We start from the raw sequence: 26,966 nt of genomic DNA on the forward strand, positions 1-26,966 counted from the left end.
TATTTGTTTTGATGAATACAACTACCATGATTCCCTGCAGGCGCATCTCACGAAGGGAATTGGCCATTATAGGTATAATACCGTCTTCGATAATCTGACGGAGCCCGCGATGTTATCTCTGTAGTTGCTAAGCAACATATACGGCCTGTCCCTTATTGCGTCATGCTCTGGCGGCAGAATCCTGGATGAGCTTGTTACTTATTGGATAAGAAGAATAGGAAATCGTATGAAAGTACATAAGTATCGCAGCTTGTAATACATTTTCCTGTTTAATAAAAATCAAGTTTATTCACATTAATTCTCTGTCATACAAGACTTTCATTCTCTGTCGAATAAGACCTTCGCAAAAATGTCCAACAAAGTAATGTTCTTTACTTAGCTACGGGCTTAATCAGATTCCTAACGTCGTTTTCTAAATAATTTCCCTTTTTCTGGATGCCAAGAATCATGGAATATCTCTTGATGACGTGGGTTAAAAATTGGTAAAACTGTAAAAACTTTGCTCTGCGCGAGTGGATTCTTGAATATAAGAATGGCTAATGTATACGAATGAGAACAACTCTCCACAAATAATTTGACTGGCGATTAGTTGGAAAAATGATAAATGAGAAACGATGTTAGCGGTTTATTTTTCAAGCTTTTTTAAGTCTTAATGTTCTCCCGTTTTAAATATATTAAAATATGTCTATATATTAAAAAATGTGCTTTGCATCGTATATTAAACGTTAAGTTCTCTTTTGATAAATTCCTCAATCAATCTCCTAGTTTACTTGCCATGCATTAGTAAAACTCAACCAATTTTTTACACGCGCTGTATCTTGCGGTACGATTAAAACTCGTCATTTAGCAATGGTCACTTCTTCAAATCCGATGACCTTTCTTTTCAAATTTGGTCTGAAAATAATGTTACTCTTTTGTGACAAGATAGACATATCATTGCGGCTTAATCTTTTAAACAGATTTGAACCGATACTTTTCATCGTTTTATACATACGTGATCCCTTGAGTTCAAACTTCCTCGTTCTCTAACTATCACAAAGATAATTCCCCAGTGAAAGGGAAACCACTTTCATCTAGATTAACAACCGTTGAGGTACGTCTTGGGTAACTTGATGTATCTTCAGTATTAACGTACCTATAACCCAAAAATTTTCTTAGGGGGATTAAATCTTTGTATTGTATGGAGCAGAATGCTGCAAAGAGTCTTGTTTTTGGTTAAAACGGCGATTTCTTTATGAATTTAGTCAGTTGGAATTAATTAGCACACGACCGAGGGTAACGGAGACGGGAGCTAATGACGTCAAACAAGGATATTGGCGCCAGTTTTGAAGTGAAGAGAAGAGGAGTAGAAATTGAACAGTAGTAACGAATTTGCGCGGTATGTCAATGAAATAACATTTTTCTTGGCGATCTTAAACATTTAAGATGTTTAGATGTATTGCATGTTGATTATCCAAACTTTATCAGATTCTTTATCAGACTCTGGAAGACTGTTTCCACGACCTTGTAAACACCAGTTGATATAGACTACTCATTCCACAGGGAATGCAAAGCTGAACCAAATAAACCGGAATCGCTTCGAAGACTTGCAGAAAGAATTCCAGAATACCCTGACTTGGAATAACTATTTGCATGACAATTCGCCAACGAAAGTCTCACGTATTAATTTTTGCGATGGCTATTCGTTCAGATCTGTAAGCTATACACAAATGCGAAGTGCTCCGAATCGAGTCGATCGTTCACGTAGTACATACGTGTAAACAGACTGAGAAGATTTGCAACTCACCAGCGGTCACTAGAATCACTTAATGCATTTAAACAAAGATAATGGTTTGAATTCCGTACCAAATCCTGCAACCCGAACAAGCCAAAGCCCTTATAATTATGATTTCAGCCTTACTCATTCTTCGCTGCAGACTCGCCGATCGGTCAAACATGACCATGAAATCTTCCCAAATCTTGTTGGCTGAGGCGCTTAATGAACACTGCTTTGAACGTGATCGACTTTCACAGTTTTATACGTAATTTCCTTGCTCAGAATAATGTTACAACAACTCGAGGCAAGCAAGTATATTTGTGCGCATGTTGTGCAAATGATCTCCTTGTAGGACGTCACGAAATGCGCTAGACCCAGATATTTTTGACTTGTTCTTTGACTCGGTAATGGTTTTCATCATAGCGATTTTTCACGACTTTGAAAATTCATAAAAAAAACTCGCGGTTTCAACCGAAAGCAAAACTTTTTCGGTATTATGATCACGAATGTATCAATATTGTTTTCAACTAAAACAATTTTGGGGTTGTAGGCACTTTGATAGAAGCTGGTTTCTCCTGACAAGGACCGGGGACTCTTCAAATATCCACTCGCTGTGAAATATATGTAATATTCGTTTCTCCAAGACGGCATTTATTCCACATAGCCAAGATGATGACAGTAATGTCTTCCAGCCATGTCCATACAGCATACTCCGCCAGTCCCACAATCACCCGAGTCTTTGCATGTCTGAAACCCAGTGTAGTATGGAGTTCTTAGGGGACAGACGGTGGAAACTGAGGAAAAATAAACAAACATTTTTATTGACAAAATCTAAGTTCAGGTTATCATCTCAACGATTGTCAACCGCTGATTAGAAAAGCTTTCTGCTAACCCAAAAACCCCTTTGCAAATCTCTCTTTGCAAAATTACTCAGCTAAACTTAACTGCTGATCGAAAACAACATCGTGCTTCGATCGATTAACTGCCAATTGCGGTGGAAACCCGTTTCTGATTTGCGATCCCTGCATGGATGGGTGTCCTGAATGAGCGATACGTCTTTCTCAGGACCGGCCTTAGTCAAGCCTTCACACGTCGCAGGCCAAATGGAGGTTCAGTTTTCAAATAAGGTTACAGTGGCTGTACAGAACTAGTGGTATGATTAAACCCTGCTACATACGATTCCTTCCATCGTGGAACTTCTGCTCTAACTAAGGGAAAGTTGTAGAAAGTAAAATAAAACTGTTGTGTTATCACGGGTGCGTTTCTAATTTTGAGGTTTCGTCAGTTTAGACTTTGCGCATGCCCCTTACCTCGCGGAATGCACATCTTTTTTCCGTATGTACATTTGGTGTTGCAGCATGTCATGCCGTTCTCAAAGCAATCATCATCATTACTACACGGAAACGAGTAGAGTAGATTGAGGCAGCTGAGTGACTTTAAAGGTGGACATGAACCTGCAAATCAGACAGTTGAAAGAATACAAGAAGGAGATGTCTCTTTTGCGTAGGTTAGTTAATAAGAATTAGTTTAGCTCTTAAATTAGACCTGCAAGCAATGTTTAATTCGGTGGTTGTCATAAAATAAGCGGCTAGGTGTAGATTGCTTTTTTATGCACTGGCTAAAATACTAATCCTTAGGCCACTCCAACAAATTTCTTTCAATGATTCACGAGTGCATACATACATACTTACATAAAACTTTATTTTATCTCAGATTTTGAGTAGCCAAAAATAGGCTAGTAACTCCGAGAAAATTAAACTCAAAATAACGTAACACTAAGTATATTAAATCATAAAATATTAACTTAGAAGAAATAAAGTACCAATTGAAAAATTCGTTGTGAACAAAAAAGGTGTCCGATCGATGAACTTTGCGTTAATAGTTCTTCTACAAAAATGGACACTCTTTTGAGAACTAAACATATTCTTAACACTAACTCAGGAGTCATTCCTGTTAGAACGTTAGCTAATTAGAAATTATGGTTTACCTTGGTTAAGGATAGGCTTAATAAGCCCAGCCAACCCCTTGCCTTGAATATCTTGGATCGATGCGAGGTCATTAGATTCTGTAACGAAAGCAACCTTAGTATCAGTCGAAATCATCCGTTTAATTCCATCCTCAGAAATTATAATTCTAGATCTCTTTTTCTGAGTAATTCTTAGACTATGTGACAGTGTATCGAAATAACACTTCAAATTGGTTATGCCTGATTGTATTACTTGTCTGTTGTCTGCTCATTTACTTTTTAAAGTTTTCAGCGGTAGATAAACCGAATCTCTCACTTTAATCCTAGCTGGTTAAAGAAATCGGCTTTTAACACTACTCTAGTTTTTATTAGCAGAGTAAGGCGACTTGGAGAACCGCCACTTCCGTAGAGGGAAAGCTTGTCCGTCGCGCTCTGGTACGTATTAGATATTGGTTTCCTTGTAGTATTATCGGCCTTTATAATACTACCTTTAAAGATCAAGTACACGAGAAGTCATTTGCACCGCGAATCAAACTTTGGGGTGTGCCGCGAAACCAAGAGGTTTCATTTCAAGGCTTATATGCAAAAAGGCTCACCTGATGAATTGTGCAAAGTTTGCAAGTTATCAACTGTTGTTTTATTAAGGGCATTCCCTGAAAAAAGGAAAAGAAACACGCGAATGTGGACTTATTGAGGGTGATGATATATCGCTTAGAAGACGACGAAAGTAATCTTTAAGTCCAGAAAACTCCAAGAAATCCAATTTAGATTTAAAAAGCGGGTAAGTCATGTCCCCCACTACCCATTAGAATGAGGCTCATCCCTACGAAAACAACAGATATTTAAAGATGAATTGACGGAGTTGTATGTATTGGAAGGAACTGTGTTTCAACGGGACCTGAGCTTTGATTCGCGATCTCTGGTTTTTGATTTTCTCACCATCTCGGATCCCAGTGTGTGGCCTGATAGTACGTGGTAGAGTAGTGAAGCTCTGATGTTTCTCGGGCCTCTTCAATCGCAGTTAATAAAATGAAAAGTAACCTTGAGGATTCAGTTCCTTCACTGAAAAATTCTGTTCGCCTTTTAAATTTGATTTCATCCATAAGCTTCACGTGACGAATGAAAATACAGTTTCCAGAGAGCTGTGATTCACTGCATGATTCTAATGATGTTACCCTTCTGAAATTAAATGGTTTTAAGTTTACTAATATTCAAACCGATTCAGTGAACCGATTTTAAAACAATCATGAACTCTCAACAGTTTCGTTCATGAATTTTTCCTTTTGCCTTCCATGTTTCTGCTAACCAAATAGTCGAAACCAGAACATGAGGTCGTAATGATTATTACACTAAGTAGTCAGAATTATGTTATTCTGCAAATCCCCTATTTTGGTTATTTTTCTCATAGTGGCGTTGCATTATCACATCTCACTGATAAGACGATGTTAAAATAGTTCAGTCACGGTATTTTGAGTTATTTTGGCCCGGTACAATATTACCTTGAAATTGAAGGTAATATATCAGGTTATGTCCATATTTTTAATAAACCATAAACGAGCAATCACGGTTAAGGATGGAGAAGATTAACAAGGATTACAAACGATCAGCTTTAAAAATTAGGCCAAACTTTTCAAGATACGAAAACCGTGACGTCGATTCTTTAAATTCAATATGAGTGTGCACATAATGATGTATGTACTCCCATGTATCAGTGTACTTAAACGTAGGTGTACCAATTACGACCTCTTGCGAAAGGAAAGTGACTTCATGAATAATCCCGCATGGACACAAATAGTCACATGCAGTAGTGGACGTTGTGCATACCATGTGATTTTATGGCTTCTGCAAGTGCTCCGGCGAGAGTCTGGTTGCTAGAAGTGTCTGTGAGTGACAATGTACAAAATATGCAAGCATATGAATTGAATAATGGCTATAAATGCATAACAATGACAGGAAATGATCGAGGTTACTTGTTTTCCTAATTATATAGCTTGTAACGGAACATTAGAACACAATTTTAAACAGGAATATAAATATGTAAAAAGTAAATGTTCTCCGCATGGTCTGTGTAGCTCGAATATATTAAAGTATAATAAATAACTAGAGAGGATGTAAATATAAGGTAATACAATAAATTCCCCATACAATCCTTATTTTATAAATAGAAAACACGTTCTCCGTGTTTCTATCGAGTTTTAGTATAAATCTACCAGCGTTCTATCACGAATGCCGTTCTATGATTGGCTACGCTACTCTCTATCTATTCTGTAATAGATAGTGAGTAGCGTGACAGTGTGCCCTTCTTAACAAAATGACGGCCGCTCGAAGTGTCTGTAAAGAGGATTTAGATAAAGTTTTGAACGACTAGTAAATTTATACTAAAACAATTAGGTTATTCGCTCTCGATTTCTATGCGTGATGGTTGACTATCAAAATTTATCTAAATTGCAAACCCATAGCGACCAACCAATGAAGAGCGCCGGACCTATTATATCGGGCAAGGATCAGTTCGCCCAATGACTCCCATTGGGTCTAGAAACAGCCAATCCTGTAAAGCCAACTATGCTCATGTGAACAGCCCAAGCGATTCCACCCGTCACGAAAACATCTAAACAGCGCGAATGGGAACGTTATCCGCAGGGGATAATTTGATTCGAAAATAATCTGAGATGGATTACCTCGGGTGTAAGGCCTCTATGGGGGATGAAAACGTTTACTCTATGTCCTCCCTTAATAATTATTAAGCGTAAGACTGAAATTTATTTCTTTACCATTCAGTTGAGTCTCATTATCGAGGCTATTTGACATGGTCTGATTGACGAGGCTCCCTGAGGATTAAGCGAGTTAATATTAATATTGGACATGCAGGAATATATAAATCGTTCACGATACAGTTACTGCGTCTCGTATTTACCTGGACGAACTTATCAGACGTATTATTCGTCCTCCTGGGTAAATACGGTTAAAACTGTCATTTTAAAGACTTTTTGTTCCTGCTGTAGTGTTGTATCTTGATTTGAGGTACACGTTGATTCTAAAGAACGTTTAGTTAACAAGATTTGTGCGTAGGCTTATACACAACGCTCTACTGGTCACCTAAAAACTTGTAAAAAACTGAAATTTACCTAACCCACACAAAGAGCTTAAAATATAGGAGATTTCTTTGGTAGAAGGTTTTGTTTAGGACGTGTATCTAGCTAACGTAGGGTGAAATGGTACGCCTGTTAAGGAACTTTCCCTCCCAATTCTGGTGTAACCCTCACTGCCTACCTTGGTCAGTCTCTGGAATGGTTTCTTTCGTAATATCATCATTATGGATACCTGTATTACAGCACGAAATATGAAAATGTTAGCCTTAATTGAGAGCTTCAATCGTCGAGCGGGTTATGAAAATTTTGGTCCGTCAAAAAAGACAGTAGGGTAAACTGAAGGGATTGGAATTCCTTTGTATTGTAATTGTAGGTTTTGTTTCTAATTTGGAACAAATATAATTGTTGTGAAATTTTGGTGGGGAGGATGATTGCAGTTTGACTGCAGTTACAACAGGAGTGTGTTTGAATACCTTCTGTTTGGTTCTTTGGAGCATTTTCATGTGAAGTTTCATCTTCTTCACCAGCTGTTGAATTGTTAAGGGTTGTGTTTCTGTTACTTGCTTCGCTATCTCCGCTCCCGCTTCCACTTGAGTCTCCATTGAGTTGGCTGAGAGCTGTCGATTTTACAATGAAGAGCAGAGAAGAATAAATTGTACATACATGTACAGCGGTGCGAGCGACTTGGAACTTGATCTAACTTAAAAAAAATAGCAACTGATAAAAACGCCAGTGTCTTGGTGCATCAAGTTGTTGATCAAACATGGAAATATTGGCCTGAATTCGTGCGGTTATTCCCTGAGTACTTCAGGGAGCTTGATGGGCCGTAATATAGTCAACCACACCTTTGTTTTTGTTTAAATGCCCGAGTTTAGTTATTATATTTTATTCGGAGCAACTCGAAACGAAGGAAATCGCCGCGAAACTACTAAGGATGATTAATTAAACATACTTTCAGCAACACAATTTACAGCAAAGCAATAAGATTTCGCTTCACCATGCAATGTCAATAATTTCAATGGCATCCAAAGGCTGCCTAGGATCCTTAAGCTTCAGCAATCCAAAAGAAAAACAACAACTACAACGTCAACGAACAAAATAAGTTTTAATAAGTAAAGTGACGAAGGCACTTGCTTATTTATCTTTTTATATCTCGTGGCTGTCACCCGGAAAGCAGTAACGTGAAATTACCAAGTTCTGCGTATTTTGGAGGACGTATTCCATGACGGCTAATGTTTCGTTTTTCCTTTGGGAACTGATCGCTGGCATTACATATTCAGGTTTAGCACGTATTTAGTTAATTTCGAGATTCGAAGGCAAAGTAAAAATTCTTTTTTTGTAAGGTGTCACCGACGTCATTGCTTAAGCTTCCCAGTAAGACGATCCAAGATTAGAAGACCTTAGAGGATCACCGATGGCCGCTGAGGGTTTGATGTTGCCGTGGTCATGCCCAGCAATGAAGGATCCCAAGGCAGATAATTAAACCCCCCAATGCAATATTAATAATTAATTACGATGTATTATAAAATGCAACAACAACGATAGCATAAACAAAGGTTATTTTTACTTTTCTAATTATTCTTGGTAGATGGCTAACTTTAGCAATCCAAGGTACTTTGTGGACAAATTACCACTTACCACTTTGAAGACCACTTGTGGGTTTGGCTAATATGAGGTCATCATCAATGTTTTCTTTATCTGGAATGAGAGCATCAATTTCTTTCTTAAATGATCTAGTTGGACCACCTAGCAGGGTAGAGTAAACTATGATTTGCTGTAATAAACAAAATGACATAATATCTACTCACCATTGTTTTCTCCGACACCAGCATCTATGTCCTCTCCTTCCTCCTTGGAGACTAGGGCGAGCAGATAAGAGAATTGGTTTATTCTTAAGAACTAGACAAGAAACAGTCGAGTTCAAATAGTTTAAGTCATGTTCTTATCCGTCCGAAGGATGTTCGCAGAGTAAACGTTGGTTCAAGTTGCTTGATTAGCTAATCACAATAAAACCAAAACAATACCGGTTTGTTTTTGAGGAAACGAAACAAAAGCAATAACAGTTTGTTATGCGGATGCCTTGTTTTTTTTCTATTTTGGGAAAAGAAAAGAAAATGCAAGTTGTAGCTTTTCAAAAAATTTTAACGGTTATACTTTTGAAAATGTATGTTGACTAGCATACGAAAAGTCAAGTTCATGAAATGCATGTTTTTAAATGTTTATTACCGCTGTTTGTTTTATATTTTTAATCGAGCTACGATGGTCGAAGACCAAGAGTTTATATGATATTCTTTCGAGTTGTAGAAACACATCAACAACAACAAACGCTTTAATTTATTACCAAAATAGGAAAACACTTAGTTACAAAAAAGATAATTGAATCAGAAAATAAGCCAAATTCACCCAGAATAATCTAAAAGCTAATCGAGCTGATAAAAATTAACCGTTATTTATATAAAGGAGTATAACACTCGTGAGAGTTTGGTAGAACTCGAAAAATCTGTGGAAACACTCCATCGGCTCTTGTTCGCACATCAGCTCTACCATATTTCCACTCGTATTTCTATAACTCGATGAACACACCGAATGTCAAGATTGATGTCAATATTCTGATAGTACGGAACCGTTAGTTTTACCTCCGGCACTTCTACGATTACATAACCAAATTTTCGCCATGCCACCAAGGTACTGTTCTTGTGTTACCAAACAGGACGGACTCTTTTGTTTCATTTATTTTAGACAGGCTCTTTCTTTTGGTCTATTGCCACTTCTGTCCTGTAAGCCGCTATCTAACGTAAAAGTGTTTTGCACACTTTTGATACATGTACCTATGTATAGTATGTCATCAAAAGAAAATCCTACCTTCTTTGCTGTCTTGTTTGGATACTGGTAAGAAGTCTACTCCCATTCCCGCCGGAATTCCGGTGCTAGAAGGCTTTGGGATATGTTCTGTAACACAAAAACAACATATGCAATATCAAGAATATTCTCCTGACAAGATACAACATTTTTCTGTAGGTCAGAATATTCTTGCGTACTTAAGCATGACGTCGTCTGATGAAGAGAAATGCATTAAAGTAGAGGAAACATTTTAAGTAGCTCACCTCTAGTTACAGCATCTGCCACGAGACCCTGGTCTAGCTTAGAAGTAAAAGTTTTTATTCCAGCATTTCCCGCGGTTTTTCGTATCTCATCTGTGAAAAGAGCCATGGCAACTATTAGGGTTGAGGAGCAGGCGGCGAATCATTAAAAAAATAAAATAAAAAAGAGATCAATATATTCATTGACCACTCCCCCATTGGGGCTTTTCAGGGCCATTTTTCTACAAGTCGTTTCAGCCTTGTTTGAATTGTGCGAAAGTCACCCATCTAGATTATGGAATGTGACTCCTACGATGAGCCGTTAAAGCTCTTATGATTTCCAGATACGAGATATTACATATCTGCAAACAGTGGACTTCTTAAGTCTTCTGCGGCCTTCTACCTTTGACATGAGCGGCATCCGATCCTCTGTTGTGCACTATTGATAACGTTTACCTGGAGTTGTTCCTGATGTGTAAGTGGCCACGAATCCAGGTTTGGGTCTTCCAATGCGCTCCTTAGACTTGAAAGCAATCTTGAGCTCGTTGGAGGAAATATTGAAGGCCTTCGGAATCTGATTTCCACAAAGCTTTCCGATCTTTCCTTGAATAGGTTCGTCTATTACCACATAATCATCTTCACAGCTGTGGTCAGGTAGCAGTAATAGAAATGTTCATTTACGTATTACAAATTTACGGTATCCTACTCTTTTCTTGTCTTATTTTGCTTTCACGTCGGCCAAGGTGCGGCTAGAAAAGTACATTTTGATTTATAAAAATTATATACAATTTCCCCACCCCTCCCCCCCCAAAAAGATACTAAAGAAGCGAGATATTCTAAAAGCCGATGCCACAATTTAGTTTTTAATAAGTGGATTGAAACGAATTCTCATTAAATGCTATAACACTGCACTGTACGTGGTGAGTAAAATCACGTTCAAGGAGTCGAAATCTACATCAGTGCGATAACAATGGCCACTCGAGTCCTTGATAGAATTCATGGCATTTTCAATACAATGCAGTTAGCAAATATGTTTGCTTACTTTGTATTTCCTACATCAAAAGCTTGGAAAGCGACTTTGATTGGACCCTTTGCAACTTTAATGGTAGTATTGCACTCCTCGTTGCTTGGATACGGTTCTGGATAGTTAGGTGACGTTATCAAACCAACTGGTGACGTCAGAACAGCACCGCACTGATCTGTGTAGAGAAATTGTTAGCCTTTAACAAAACGTTTGTCGAAATCCTTTACTCATAAAGTAAACTTGTTATAAGTAGAAAAGAATATCAATGTTGCTCTATTTGATGTGTAATAAATAAAATCACAGTTGAGTTAGCTTATACTAATACACCACCAATAATACTAAGTTAGGTATCAAAATACATGAGAACTTTACAAATCATTATTAACATATTGAACTGTTTTTGCACCCGTAACCAACAGTTCCTTGAAACGCCAACATTGTTTGTAAACTTAAGTAGACCTTAAAACTTTGCTGTATTATGGCTTGTTTTTATACACTGAAAAGAACAACCCCCTCCCATTTGCTACCTCCAGGATTGACTGGTCTGTCGACAGCCTCATAAGATGCACTGAATCCTTGAGCTGTCTGAGATTCGTCAGAAAAAAACTTCACACAGAGTTTGTTTCCTGTGGAAATGAATGGAGCTGGTTCCTGTTTTCCACAGTATTTTGTTTCAGCTTTGAATGACGAACAGTCGCCATCCATAACCTTCACAAAGTCGCCTTTACACTTCTCGGGTCTTGAGGTGTCCTCCGGAGATACCACCTGCATGCTAAAACCAACCAATCAGACAAAAAAAAAAGCTTGAGTTTTCGACAAATAGGAGGTTAAGAGATTCATTTTTTGTCTTTATACATGCAGGTAAGAATAGTATAATTCGCTTGTTATTATTTTAATAACATGCTATTATTATTGTTGTTGTTGTTGTTATTATTATTATTATTATTATTATTATTATTATTATTATTATTAATGTCATTGTGGGCGATTTTCTCTTGCAGCATCCGAGTCCAAACCTTGGACTTTGGGAGGCAAAGAGGGTTTCTACTTGATGGAGAGGGTCCGCCTGAGAAGGTGGGCGGTAGAGAGGAGAGCTATTTTCTGGAGTTCATGTATGTTGATGTTGCCAGGGATTTTGTTGATGTAGCTTTCCATGCCCTTCTTGATGGTACCGAGGGCTCTTATAACCACCGGGACCGTTGTTGTTTTGAGCCCCCACATTCTCTCTATCTCGATTTCCAAATATTTGTATTTGTTAAGCTTTTCCGTGGTTTTGACTGAGGTGTTGGCGTCGAGGGGTACGGTCGTGTCAATGAGAAGGCAAGTTTTGTCCTTCTTGTTCTTTAGCACAATGTCCGGCCTATTAGCTGCGATGGTTCTGTCAGTGTGGATGGGCATGTCCCACAAAATGGTGATATTGTTTTTCTCGGTGACAGTCGTTGGTTCATGCTCATACCATCGATCCTTCACCTCAATTATTATTATTATTATTATTATTATTGCTTTCTTTCGGACCTAATGGCATTTTGTGGCTCTTTTGCGCTTACTATTTGACGATGAGTCATCACACTTAACGGCTATAAAGTTGCAAGCAATTACACAAGGCACCTTTCAAGATTGAGAGTAGAATTGTTTAAACAAAAAAGTAAGAGGAAAGTCAAAAGCATAACTTTTACCTGTGGAAATTAAGCTTGATAACCTTGTTAGGGTTGACTGAGATGGTTGTAACACACTCCTTGTTATCAGGGTAATCCGCTGGATAACTTGGTGATGAGAAAGTTCCAACGTCTGTTGTAAAGTTCCCGCCACAATTGTCTAAAATGTATCAGAATGAAATTTAATGTGTGACATATCACTGACTGGTTCAAGGACATGCAATGTCACGACTGGACTCAGTTGTTGTAGAAAAATGTCCAGAGAATCATAGTTTGGCTCTTTAACTAACGCCTTGACTTTAAGTTGTTTTGCCCCGTCATGATCAAACGTAGTTTAAAAGAATTGTTTTCCTAACGCAATCATGGAACCTAGCATGCAGTTAATGTCTTTTTTCTTTTTGTTGTGTCCCCAATTAGTTGTGAAAACTAAATACGTTGACACATTAATGAAGCTTTTACTTACTTACTTATTTACTTTTCTTACTTACTAGAAATTCTGGCACAACTAGGGGTTGCCACAAGTTGCTCGAGATTTCCCAAAAAGTTGCCCGAAATTTCTCAAAAAGTTGCTCAAAAGTTGCTCCAAAAAGTCAAAAGTTGCTTTTTGTAACGAAAGTTGCTCAAAAGTTGCTAAAAAAGCCAAACCTTTTTTTGTTTCTCTCTTCTTTTATTTGGTCTGATGCAAAAATATGCAATCTGTGCAACACGAGTAACATTTTTAACCATTTTTGTGCAATTTTGCGTTGTAACCAGCGTCGCTAAATACGAACGAATAAATACTACGCATCAATATCAAAATTTTTTAAAGATTTTTAAAATTTTTTTAAACAAAAATTTACAAAAATTAAAAAAAAATTTAAAAAAATTAAAGAAATTCACAAGTTGTCTACTGAAACATTGTAAAATATGGAAGTATATATGGCCAAATACAGCACTAAAAGCTGCTCCGATATCTAGAAAACTAGAAATTGCACAGAATGCAAAAAGTTGCTTAAACAAAAAAAGTTGCTAGAAATACGAAAAAGAAAGTTGCCAAAAAGTTGCCGAGCAACCTATGGCGAGCCCTAGGCACAAATACAATGCGAAGTCTGTTCATTTTGACATCTGGCTTTTAGCTGGTTATGAACGTGGTATTAACTAGTCCCAAAATGAGAGCATATACTCGGATTTGATGAAAGTGGTCCGAACTAAGACAAGGGGCTTGTCGTATAATGTTTTTTTTTTGAACACTTTAAAGCATAAAAAACACATGCAGATTAGAAGGTACAATTATAGTAATATTAACAAGTTGTCAGGCAAACTTACCATCTCCAGGACAAGGATTGTGCACATTACAGTGTTCTTGTGTTGGCGGCTTAAGCGCTGCATCGCATTGGGCCTCCTCCAGGTCCATTAGGTTTCCACGGTGATCTGCCTTCATACATTTTACGGTCCGCTTCTGAAGCCCACGTCCGCATTTTGTTGAACACTGTAGGGTTAAAGAGAGAGCAGGTGTTGTCCGGTGTACAGGAGGTTTTGTTTCAATAAAAAGCCATGCGCATGCTTTAGTTAATTGTGTAGAAAGCAGTCTGGAATTATTGAGAAAATCATATAGCTCATTGCAAAAATAGTGATGTGCGTAATGTGCACCTTCAAATTTATTTCTGTCGGCAAAAACGGTCAACTTCTTTTGTTACTTTTTCCATACTATAAGAAAGTGAAATTTGCCGTCATATGGGCCTTTCTTTGTTGCTATTTACTCCAGCTTGATACAAAATGTTTACTGATAAGCCACACGCCTACCTGTCCAAATGGCTGAGCCACCCACTCAGATGGGCACGGCACGTTATTACACGCTTCCACCATGGACGGTTTAGGATCTGAGCAGAGTCTGGGGTCTACGTCATATTCAATTCCATCAGCTGCCACTTGCATGCACTTTATTTCACGTGTTCTGTTCCCGCCATTACAGGTCTGAGAACAGTCTTCCCATCCCTCCGGTTTCCAACTATGATAAATATTGAGGTAATCTTTGTTAACCAGTAAGGAAACTTAAGACTTCATTTACTGTGTGATTCCCGGATCTCCCTAGCTAGGCCTCCCATTAAACACCCTGACTGTACTGAAGTGGGTCAGATGTAGACTGAAGTCGGGACCTGCATGTAAATTAAGGGCTATTCCTACTGTCTCGCCGTTCAGACATATGATCAATCTCAATTATAAATGAAGCAATTGCTTTGATGTTTTTATTCTAAAGTGAAGTCGTCTCATGACTACTTACACGGGAGGGCATGGTTGAAAGTTGCAGTGTACTGTCTCACGCGGTGGTCTCATGCCAGCATCACATTTGGCTTGAGTCACTGGTGAACCATCGTCTGACCTTCGACATTCAGCATACGAAGTCTCCGAACCTAACACAAGGAAAGGGAGCAACAAGGAGACTCACAAAGAAATAATATAGACCTCTTTGGTAAATAAAGGAAAGTATAATTGATAACAAGCTATAGATGTTTTAATAAGTCCAGTGGATCAGTTCACAACAGGATAAGAATTAGCAATTCAACACTTTTAGCTACTTCTCGACTACCTCTCTTGTTTTCTAATAAAACTAATATAAAACATTCGGATAAAATCAGTGAAAAAGAACATTGTTAACAAACACTGATCGCCGCACTACCTCCACCGCAGGATACACTGCAGCCAGATTTGACCACAGCCCAGTAAAAGTCTTCCTTCTGTGTGTCTTTGGTGATGCTTTCAGGAGAGGCGATTTGTCCTCTTCTGTCGACATCATAACCCATGCGCTTCAGCCAATCCAAGGCACTTGTGATAAGGTTAGCAGCTCCCGGAGTAACTTCCTTCTTTGTGCTTGTGCTGTTTCGTGCTACGCTGTCTCTGGATCCCGGCAAGCAAGTACTTCCATCTCCATTGCACACACCGCATCTATCGATTACTGCATTAGAACCAATTACGCCATCACAACCAACTTTCTATTGAAGAGATAACAACAATTGTCAGACTCGTGCTCATAACTGTTTACAAAATCTGGGTAACATATCAATTTGAATTATGTATACATGGCGAGGCGGATATGGTTGATAATCACAAAGGAAATAATATGTGCCTTTTTCACTCTAAAGAGAATTAAGAGGTATTAGCGGTGATGATCTCAGATGACAAATGATATAAACTTGGATGTTACCACAGGGAGATATAAAGGTCAAAACATTTACCACCAAAAGTTATCAATTGTTTTATCAACTTACCGTACATTGTCCCTCGATACACTTGTCAAGAGCATTTTTTTCACAGTCCGTGCCGTCGACAACGTTTCCAAAGGCAAAACCTAATCCAGTTCCTTTGATAAAACAGCCCAGAACACACTTGCTCTCTGCAAACAAACGTTTAGTTCTTCGCGATTCAATTAACTGCGATAAACCTTTTTTTGGTTTAGTTGGCTCTATCTAGCCCGCACTTTCAACTGAAAATTGCAGCAAGCTTCCAATAACACCAAAATGTGATATCTATCAGTAACATTAGGCGATTTGCAAGATGGCGTCACTTGCCTACAACTACATGAACCACAATCCTTCACTTTTTTTTTTCTTTTTCTCATGCTAACTGGGATCCTGCTATGGTTTAAAAACTAAAAGAATGAAGGAAAAAGAAATAAGTTACATGGATATTTGTAGTTGTAGTCAGATGATCGCGTAAGCGTACAATTGAATTGAAGCAAAGGGATACTGAATTTGAAAAGCTGATCTGCCGTAACCACATTAACATTCGTTACCCTATGCGTGATTGGCGTACCTAAATTAACACCCATTCAAAAGTGAGGTGTCCCTGATTTTCCGTTTTCCGTGAGATGCCCGACTTAATTTTATTGTAACGTGGTAATGTGGAATCCCTTTTTTATGTTGCACATTTATAAAATAACTACACTGTTGACTTTTGTTGAACAGCTAACTCTATAGTTACAATTGATAACTATGCTGGGTAGAGACGATTTTCTTGAAAATGGATATAACATGGTAAGCACACACAAGATCTTACTTAACGTTGAAGGTTTCCATTCCCACTCGTAGTACTGATCGTTGAACAATTGTGAGTTTTTTACTTGACATTGCTGGTTTCTGAATTCCATTGAGTCAGGCGAACAGGACTAAAAAGAGAACAGAACGTCGGAGTGAGATGAAGTTCCCGAGATGAACAGATTTCCGTCTCAGAGTACTTAAGGCAAACCCACGATTCGTTTATGGTACATGCCGCTTCAGGTAATTTTAAAGAATCGAAATAGAGCTTCGTTAGTGTCGATTCCTGTCTTGGTGGAATGAAGCCACTTAGAATATTGGCGCACACCCTGGACGAGATGCTAGTCCGTCCAGGTTGACGCTTACAGCTTACTGGTTCCCATTTATACTTCTGGGAGGGGAAAGACACTGCGATATTTAAGTGTCTTGTGTCGTTTAATCGAGTAACTTACCCCAGTGTTGCAAAGTTTGTATTCTCTTTCCTCTCCTTCACAGCGCTTCCCGCCATTTTTGGGGCTGAATATGAATATGAATATGAATATCTTTTAGTCTGCATGCGAGCCAAGTGGCCCATCAGGCCGGAGCCTATCCCGGTTTCTGTAGCATGAGGCGACTAGGAGTATTTCTACTCCCCCCCTGGATGGGATGCTAGTCCATCGCAGGATTACCCCCAGCATTAAGTTCGCCGGTACCCATTATTACACCTGGGTGGAGAGAGGCACAATGAGAGTAAAGTGTCTTGCCCAAGAACACAACACAATGTCCCCGGCCAGGGCTCGAACCCGGACCGCTCGATCCGGAGACGAGCGCACTAACCATGAGGCCACCGCGCCTTTTACTACAGCCATTTTTATTAAAAGACAGGGCTTTCTTGTTTTTTAACGACTTACAATAATTAACATATGGCATACTTGTTCTCCCAATTTCTTACATCTACAAATATATTTACTAAATTCACAAAAGTACTACGCTCTTAGTAAAGTGTTGTGTAAGGGTTGCTACTCATTCAACTTACAAATGTACAATGCTTCCCCAGAAGTAAACCTGTTGCTTTAAACAAAATCGTGTTTAAACAAAGGATTGTTGTTGTTTCTGTTCTTCTAAGCTGAGTGTAACTTTCGCTTTAATTTACGCTACCGAACGTGCTTTGGTCAATGGCGAAAGACCTTTTTTGAGGAAAACAAATATGAATATTTACCGAGGTGCGATGCATCTACGTTCTCTGTATTGCACACCTCCTCCACATGTTCTACTGCAGTCGGAATACTTATCGGACCATTTGGACCAGCCACCGTCTACGGTGTCAGGTCCTTCAGTGCCCAGAGGTATGCACTGACCCCTTCTACACCACTGCAACACGGAATCGTTTTGTAAAAAGTAAGTAACAGTTCAAAGTAGCTGTATTAGTATTGTAAGTTGTGCGAGGTAAAGGTATTAGTAATGTTAGTAGTGTAAAGTAACGGTATTAGTATTAGTATTAGTATTAGTAGTGTAAAGTAGCTGTATCAGCATAGAAAAAAAAGTGTAAAGTAGCTGTATTAGTATTGTAAGTAGTGTAAAGTAGTTGTGTTGTATTGTAAGTTATGTAAATAGCTTTATTAGTATTGTAACTAAGTGTGTGGCATAAACAATAAAAGTTTATTATTAAAAAAAAAAGAAAAGAAAAAACCATCAAGGTGAAGGAACGTTATTAGGTTATCATTCAGGAGCGGATGATAACGCTGAGATTTCTTTGCAACTATTTTTAGTACTTAAGGCTGCCAGCGATGATACGTTTTAATGAATCCCACTGTTCCATCTTCATTAAATAAACCAGGTTTCTCTTGCAGTAGCCCAAACCAAGAACAGAATTCCCCCAAGTTATCCGTCTTACAACAAAATGTGATACATTTACATTTCTTTCTTGCTACAAAATATATTCCAGTTACCATTACAGGACCTAAGTTCCTGTCTTTTCTAAAAAACCGTTTCGAATGGTCGAATAACGCGTTAACAGTTACCTTGCTATCTCCACACGGAGTGCCGTCAGCTGCAGGTATCTCAGCCGTCTTGCAGTTTCCACTTCCCCCAGGCACCTCACACCAGAGCTTCACGCAGATTTGCTGTAAATGCACACGATGGGAAAGTTATAACTACAACAAAACTTATCCTTAAGGCCTGTCCAAACGGTAAATGTTTGGTGACCAAATATTATCAAACATTGTTTGGTGACCAAACATGCTGATGTTGAAGTGAGTGGCCAAACGGTTAAAACATGTTTGATCAAACACAGATGAAACTATGGATGCAAGCCGCTGAGCAAGCGTGGGACGCATGCGCTCGCCAAACATGTTTGATACGGCTGTCCAAACGAACAAAACATCGCCCATCAAACACGAGAATAAAAGAAATGTTTTAAGTTGTTTGATCGAATGTTTGATGGCCTTCAAATTTTATCAAGCACGATCAAACAGCACCAAACAAGGTTGCCAAACGGTAAAATGTTTGGTCACCAAACAATGTTTGATGTTGTTTGGTCGCCAAACATTTCCCGTTTGGATAGGCCTTTACTGGTTATTTCGTGTTTTTTCTTGAAAAATAATCTAAGAATAATCTTTCAATTCATCTCTGGTGTAATTTTTGCTGAGACTATAAAATAAAAAAGATCGATACAAACCACCTCAGATATAAGAAATATTACACGAAGTAAGTTCTGTCTAATAGTCTTAGTATTCAGTGAGGTATCATTGCCCCAGTTATCATTAGCTGATTAGTTCTGGTACCTACTCTCAAGAACTTGGTGTAGCTTTTTGAAAATGAACACTCACGTCCATAAACTTTTGTCCTCCACAGAACTTAGCAGCCTGTCCGTAAGCCAGCTGACACTGTTCATGGGCGTCATACAGTCTACCGGGCTTGTCCAGAGTCCTGATTTCTATCACATTCGTTTTGGTTGGGTTATCATCCAAGCAGCGAGAATCCTCTGAGCTAAGTGATACAGTAGTGCTCTATTATTTTGTAGTCTATTTACATGTCTGGTTGTTTTACAGCTGTATATGAAAAGTTATGTCTGTGAGCTACATTTAGTGAGTAGCCAGCTGAAGTTTTCAAGTTTTCTTCTTTCAGCCATTGATAACCAAATTAGAGATACGTGCAGCTATATATTAGCTGCCAAGAACCTCGAGTCATAAATATATTCGTTACATTATTCCACGTATCCGTCCGATTTATATTCATCAGGGTCGGCCACGCTTTTTGATATACGGTATACAGGGGGATTTTAAATCAAGTAAACGGTATTTTGATGCTAAAATCGGGCCTTTTATGGGTATAAAGAATACCATGTTTTTTTCAAATTTTGGTATTTCGCATGAATTTGAGAGGACATTTTTTGGTATAATGGGTTTTAATTTTCAGGTATACTGGTATACCACTCTCTCCCCCCCCCCCCCCCCTCCCCACTGGCCGACCCTGATTCATGGATAATTGTTACGTGGAATCAACTACTGCACAAAATAGCCAGCTAGAGACGTTGAAAATAAACTGTATTATTTTACAATTTAGCATGCAAAACTATTCAATTTTAACGAGACGTAAATGATGGAAACATTGGCAAAACTCTGTTTTGTGGACATTTGACAGTCGGGAAGTTCATGGAATGGTTAGGAATCTTGTTGAAACTAAGTATTTATGAAATAAGCAATTATTATTTTGCCTTAGTACGTACTTTAAGAATTGTTGCAAGTAGTTCTTACTGCAAGCTGACCACTGGAAAGCTGACTGCTTCCCTGCCGGGTAAGATGCCATGATGTTCACACCATCAGGACACGCACCTCTGTCGTGGTTCATTCCAAGACTGAGAATAGCAACAGCAAAAAGTTATTACAATGTACTTGCTGATATATTGAAACTGAAAGACTTGGTATAATACACTTAAACGCTAAAAAAACATCAAAAAAGATGTCTGATCATAGCTCACCTGTGTCCTGTGTCATGTGCGAGAGTCATTCCAAGCATCAAACCGTTGTCTTGACCAACACTAGCAGAATTGGGGAAGCTGCACATTCCACGCGTTCTCGTAAGACCTGTTGGAAATTTAGCATTAATAGAGTGTTTTTAAAACATTCTAATTTCCTATTTTTATCAACATTGAAGGTCGCCTTGTACTCTTAGAACAATGTCCAGCAGACTAGTAACGAGATCCATTAATGAAGAGATATTTATCGCCCATATTCCCTGACACAAAAAGAAAAGGCCTGTCAGTCAGTTGGGAGAAACAATATTTTGTGCTCGGCACAATTAATTTGCTGCAGGTAACTTGTCGTACGGGACATAGCAATAATACGGTAAGAACTGTGGAGAAATGAGAATACCTAATGTCTCGCAAGGTTGGTTCTTGTCTTTACAAATATTATATCTGAAAAAAAAAAACAATAATCAGTATACAATAATCATATTTTTGTAAAGAGATACAAAGAAAAAAAGCAGAGATAATGAGGATATCATAGGCTACGCAGTAAGCCGGCACATTTCATATAAGTAGCTTCTGTTAAAAACAAGGATTAAAAAGGAGTCTCGACAAAACTTATATTAACAGTCAGGAACTATTATTGGGTGAAAGTTTATATGAGTGGGTGCTTTTTTATTGAACGACTGTTTTACCTCGTAAATAAAGTGGCATAATCGTAGTGATTTTCATCGTTGTCCAAAGGATTGTTATTCCGCTCCGCCCATCTGCCAAAGCTTTCCAGTGTATTGCTTGCGTGGTGGTTAACAACAAGTCCTGACTAATGAATAAAAATACTGAAAATTAGACTGACAGCTGGAACTAATACTTTGCTGTCACAAATACTAAAATCAGAACACCCCCTTTAATAACGTGACGTTTGGTTTAAAAACTGGCAAAGGAAATATGGGGTAAGTGTGCATTGAAGAAACGGCATCAAACAGTAGTTCTCGTTATTCTTTTGGATCAAATATTATTTATTTATGAAGAAGAAAGAACCAACTTGAAATCACTGTTCCTTGGGTCCACTCATATTTTATGAGATTGATAAGCCTTAAAAAATCAAAATCGTTGTTGCCCTGATGCCAGATGAATTTACAAGTTAACAACGACCTTCAATATCAATGGATACAAGTACTTCTGCAATGTTCCAATTAAATTTGCCAGATGAGTTGGTCTCATCTCGTGGCATTCCCCAAACATTTAACTTAGAATTAGCATTTCAACATATAATATAGTTATTTTACCTGCGGAGTTGTTAGAATCTGCATTCTACTAACTACAAAATTCACTTGATTCTGGCCAATGCTTCCATCTCGCAGAAGGTTTGAGGCCTAAACAATAAAGATGAAGATGAATTGTTGACACAGTGATGAACAGGAATATACCCTGTCGAAACCCTGGTTTTATCCAAATGGTGAAATAGATGAACGAATAAAACACAGCAACGGCAACATCAAAGATTTGGAGAAAAACATGCTCTTCACTTATCAACCAAGCGAGTTGGAAAAACTAAATTAAAGAGAATGTTACACTCTTCCACTTATGTACAGCGATTTGATTTTGGTACTGACTATCAAATGTTGAAAGTTGGCTTGGGTGAAATGTTGAAAATTTGTCAATTTTATGGATGATTTCCAAGGGATATTTTGTACTAGATTTTGTATAAAGATTTTAGAGAAATTTGATGTACGATTGCTTTGTAGAAAGCTAAAATAATATCATAGAAAATCAGATAAATCGACTTAAATCATGATTCTTTCTAACTCAAGTCAAATGATCCACATATGGTCAACACCTATCCTAGCTAATTCATGTACTCCTTATCTTGCCTGCGGCACTCATTTTTAAACATAGATTCAATCATAGTATCAAGTTCCTTGCCCAAGAACATGATACGTGGATTATGATCAGGCCCATTTCGAGGCCTTAATGAGGCATGGTGGCCTCATGGTTAGTGCGCTCGTCTCCAGATCGAGCAGTCTGGGTCCGAGCCCTGGCTGGGGACATTGTGTTGTGTTCTTGGACAAGACACTTTACTCTCACGGTGCTTCTCTCCAGCCAGGTGTATAAATGGGTACCGGCGAACTTAATGCTGGGGGTAATCCTGCGATGGAATAGTATCCCATCCAGGGGGAAGTAGAAACACTCCTAGTCGCTCCATGCTACAGAAACCGCGATAAGCTCCTGATGAGCCTGGCTCGTAGCAGTCTTAGCCTTCTACCCATTCCCAGGCCTCTGCAAGTATGAGCTGGCTCACTTACCTAGGAGATTTCAAATCTAAGTCTTGAGGCATGCTTTATTTTTCGTTCATTAATTTGTTAAATACTATAGAGTTGTATTGTACAGTTTGGAATTGTATTTGTTACTTACAATATTGCATGCGGACAGCGCGTATTGCTTCACGGCGTCTTCTCCGTGGAAATTCGTCATCTTTGGATCAACCACAACCAAGGTCTCTATGTATTTCTCTTCTCCAGGCCCAGCTGGTCCGTACCTTTGCGAGGGTTGCGTATCATTCAACGAACGTATTAGGCGAATTTTTGGGTCATCTGTGCAAACGAATTATATATATACACTTATGCATCAAACAACCATTTGGGGACAGTGTGTAAAGAGATGCATGAATATTCATAAAATTGAACGTCTATAATTTACTTGCCAAGAAGAATAATAAAGCAGACACAGATACAACATGTGTACCATATTTCGGCCAGCCAAGCCAGCCTTCGAAACTGAAAACTGAAAACCGTTCGAGCCAAAGCTATTTGAAAAGAAATGATCGTTACAAAAAAAGTGTTACCTTCGGTTCCACAAGCATGTACTTCCCTCTTTTCTCTAGCGGCATTAAGGGCTTGTCTTTTATCAAGGTTAGCAGCTCTTCTATAAATTATATGAGGTTTACTTCTACCATTAGTAGTTACTTTGTCATGCAAGTGAGTCGGAAGTGGTTCCAGGAAATAGGCTTCGTCCTCTGTGTGAATTAACCCAGTCTAAAGCAAAAAGAGAACGTGAAAAGACATCAGAAATGCGTAATTGTAGGACTCGACCGCGTTAGTTTGATTGAGCTGTTTGTGGCGTTTCCCGTGAGGCCAAAAATTGCGGTTTGAATTGCCGTACACTTCCAGAGCGAATGGAACAACATTTTCCGGAGAAAAGCAGAAAACCTCGCGCATTATACCCAAACTTTCGAAAGTGTCTCACCGAGAATTTTCTGTTCCAGTTTATTTTAATCCCCCTGGAATTTGCAAACATTTCGGTTACCTGGATTGCAGTTTGAAAATTCAATAATTTTTTTGATTTTTCAGAAACTTTCTCAGGAAATCTCCCTACCATAAACCCTCGTTTCTAGAGTCCCGGAGTTTGTGGTCGAAGGGACAAGGCGCCCTTGAACACTTGGCTTACACTGGAACGCTTTTCGATCCTCGTTGCTGACTTCATTTGAGCCTTTTGATTGGTTGATGGTCTCCACTATAAAGCTTATCCAATTCAAAAACGGTTGGAAGCGTTTTGGCAGTTCAACTAAACCACATGGACAGTTATCTATACTTAGTGAAAGTTGAGACGGTTTACATTCAGATATGACGTGAATGATTGTCCAATGCAAATAGCAACAAAACTGAACTCTGAAATCCCTTGTTTGCGTAGTATTGTGCACTATGCTACTAACTGAGAACACAATGACTAAGATTGCCGAATGCCAAAAAAAGTTACACAAGTCAACTTATTAAATTAGCGTAGTCGAGGAGTTGAACTTGGTGAAGCTGCGCTACAAATCAAGCAGCGACTAGATTAAGAGATAGAGCGGGTGACGAAAACTAGGTCGTTGTTCTCCTCCTTTATTGACCAAATACTCAGTCTTGCCGTGTCCTTAATTGTACATACAGACCTAACAGTTACTTCCAAGGGGAAGAAATGCATAGACGAGAAGTGGTAGTTGCTGCGTGCACTTACCAGTCCATGACAATTGCTCATTGCTACTGTTGATCTTGATCTAGCTTTCACTCTTCCGACGTAGTGGCAATTTTCCATGGTATGCCGTTTTAAAACTCTTCCATGTTTTCCTAAAACCTCCACTTTGAACGCAGGTGCTAATAGTCTCCTGTTTCGTTTCAAATGGAGATGAAGATCATTTCCAAAAGCTGACACCTTAAAATGCACTTCTTCGTTGTGATCTACCTCCTCTGAAAAGCGGCGAATACGTATTCTCGGATACGATAGTTCGTGAGAGACGATGCTGCCTTCCTCGTCCACTTGAATTGGATGCACAACGTTGTACTCAGGTACTAAAGGTGATTAAAGATAGAAACACGTAATAAGGTTCAGATATTAAATTATTTTACCCCCTTTACTTATAATGATGCCAGATTGGAAAGACTATTGGGATAGGACAATCTGCAACTAGGGAGCTCGAACCCAATTTCTAACTTAAGAAATGAGTTGAAAAAATTTGTTTGAACTTATTAAAGCGATAATTGTTATATAATATTAAGTCCTATGTAATCAGGATTTGTCCAAAAGAACTCAGGGGCCGGGCAGTGGATAAGCAGTAAACATTTCAATGTCCGTTGATATAGGTATGTTCCTTATATAGCATGCAGGGTCCAGTGCCAAGATTTACAGGGTAAGGGAATCTGAACAGGGTCTTGATTCCTCTGGGCTCTATTTCCAGCTGTTTAAGAAGATCAGAACGAACGCAATCATGCAGATGGGGTAAGAAAGGCGGGTTGGCAAAACGACAGGAAATGGGTTCTAGGTCTCATCAAGCACGTAGTTGTCTTGATCCCCAGTTATTTTAAAATTCCAAGCCACGTGAGATATGTTTCCCCAGGCTTTCATCTTTGTCGTTCGCTTCTGTTTGCACTATTAAAGTGCTTGGGTGTGTTAATGCAAAGTTATCGGCCAAGTTTAACTTCCATTTTTATGTCGTTCGCAAACAAAGATAACCGTCGAGCTCCAACTTACCCAGTATGTGGCCTCACCCTTTTGAAATCACAGTGTGATATAATTAACTTTTAAAACTTGTGAAATGGTAAACAGGTAAAAGGAACATTACCGTCGTTATGGGAATCTATTCCAAACAAGCGGGAGAGATCTCTGGTTGTCATATGTCTATGGATGCCGTGGGAATAAGGCTGCATCAAAAAGTGAAAAACAAATACAGCCATTAGTGTTATCGTTACGAATGTTTATGTTCCTAACCGTTTTAATCTTAACTGGACACCGAAACACCGATCGCATCACTGAAACACCGAAACAGGACGAGGCCCTACCATGTCACTTTGTCTCACCATATAGTTGCTATGGCAGTCGTGGACAGTGGCTGTACAAGCGAACTTTTATCCATAATTGGCAAGTTAAATGAAACAATGCAAAATCACGGCCTACGGTCAATGTCCATTCCACTCACTGGGAGCAAAAGCTCTAGCCTGATTACTTTCGTCAAGAGCGCCGTGTAAATTGAAGGTTAGCAATAACGCCACATTGGTTCCACTTAAACACGTTTTGTTTTTTCCTGAGCCTCGACCATGTTTCTCCACTACCGTGTTATTATCAAGTCACCGTAGGCATGTAATAATGCATGGTAGTTTACTCAACAAATTAGTTACTAGAATAATTTCGTGAACACACCAAACATGAGGAATTGATTTGCCGTTCGACATAACTTTCACATACAAACCGGTCTATCTATTGATGGTAATCATGAACAAACTCTCATGTACTTACATGCGTTTTCTTCAGTTCACCAATGGATAATGAACATAAGCACAGAACCAGTTTAAAGATCTTGAAACATCTTTCTCCCCCACCATCCATAGCGGCACAAGTGTAAACGACGTTTCTTCTTCTAATCAATAAAATCGACAAAAAGACAGAATATTAGTCGATACGTCTGTCGATTTGAAAAATATGGAGATAATATTTACTAATCAAAACTTCACTGCCCAATAATTAAAAGATTTCAATACCTTACACCCTCATCCTAGCAACATTTCATATTCGTGCGAAGCACTCTCCCCAGTCAGTTATTTTGAAATCGTATAAAATACTCTATTTCCAATAATTTATCGGTTTCCCTATATTATTGTGGCGACTTGAAAATTAAATTAAGTTAACACTCGAATCGTGACCCTCGACAAAGATATGTTAAACACACACAGAGAAACAAATCCAAACAAATCGATCGGAAAATAACAGCAGGCTAAACGCTCTGATTCGCCCGAGTGATTTAAGGCGTTTATTTGGCGTGACAGCCGTGGTACAAGCTTACCTCCGAGTGGCTTGGTGCTAGCTAAATCACCTTTTTATCCCTGCAGGATTAAAACTTTGAAAAACTTCTTGTATTCTTGTATTAAAATGCCGCGATATTTTCATAGCTTGGCATGGTTTTCAGTTTGTTA

General features: G+C 38.7%; 1 protein-coding gene across 5 annotated transcripts; it reads right to left on the bottom strand.

Moving 5' to 3' along the window:
- LOC145487279 (A disintegrin and metalloproteinase with thrombospondin motifs 6-like) lies at positions 1 to 26,966 on the bottom strand. 5 transcript variants are annotated; one of them, XM_081466029.1, is made up of 37 exons: positions 26,837 to 26,966; positions 26,293 to 26,413; positions 25,622 to 25,700; positions 24,520 to 24,851; positions 23,369 to 23,558; positions 22,939 to 23,117; positions 21,813 to 21,899; positions 21,222 to 21,346; positions 20,933 to 20,976; positions 20,539 to 20,644; positions 20,287 to 20,415; positions 19,388 to 19,547; positions 18,581 to 18,682; positions 17,779 to 17,930; positions 17,033 to 17,096; positions 16,603 to 16,711; positions 15,816 to 15,940; positions 15,227 to 15,539; positions 14,831 to 14,960; positions 14,353 to 14,557; positions 13,876 to 14,038; positions 12,592 to 12,730; positions 11,443 to 11,687; positions 10,934 to 11,090; positions 10,348 to 10,535; positions 9,916 to 10,005; positions 9,674 to 9,760; positions 8,620 to 8,670; positions 8,450 to 8,509; positions 7,285 to 7,428; positions 6,993 to 7,043; positions 6,494 to 6,550; positions 5,547 to 5,603; positions 4,319 to 4,375; positions 3,744 to 3,821; positions 3,067 to 3,210; positions 1 to 2,550 (listed from the first exon to the last, which is right to left on the bottom strand). In XM_081466029.1, exons 2-37 carry the CDS (start codon positions 26,380 to 26,382, stop codon positions 2,408 to 2,410), a joined length of 4,632 nt encoding a protein of 1,543 aa, XP_081322155.1. In that variant the 5' UTR covers positions 26,383 to 26,413; positions 26,837 to 26,966; the 3' UTR covers positions 1 to 2,407. The 5 variants fall into 5 exon arrangements, with proteins under 5 accessions (XP_081322155.1, XP_081322170.1, XP_081322177.1 ...); XM_081466044.1 differs by lacking the exon at positions 26,837 to 26,966 and adding an exon at positions 26,535 to 26,800; XM_081466051.1 differs by lacking the exon at positions 5,547 to 5,603.

The sequence above is a fragment of the Orbicella franksi genome, chromosome 1 (assembly GCF_964199315.1).
Source record: "Orbicella franksi chromosome 1, jaOrbFran1.1, whole genome shotgun sequence".
NCBI classification, from domain to species: domain Eukaryota; kingdom Metazoa; phylum Cnidaria; class Anthozoa; order Scleractinia; family Merulinidae; genus Orbicella; species Orbicella franksi.

Excerpts from the sequence above, each read along its gene's own strand:
- LOC145487279 (XM_081466029.1), bottom strand. The coding sequence starts at position 26,382 with ATGGATGGTGGGGGAGAAAGATGTTTCAAGATCTTTAAACTGGTTCTG. Across the intron at positions 19,548-20,286 it reads TACTTGCAACAATTCTTAAA|CTCAGAGGATTCTCGCTGCT; the intron begins GTACGTACTAAG and ends TGTATCACTTAG. Across the intron at positions 3,211-3,743 it reads TAAGCCTATCCTTAACCAAG|GTTCATGTCCACCTTTAAAG; the intron begins GTAAACCATAAT and ends TCTGATTTGCAG.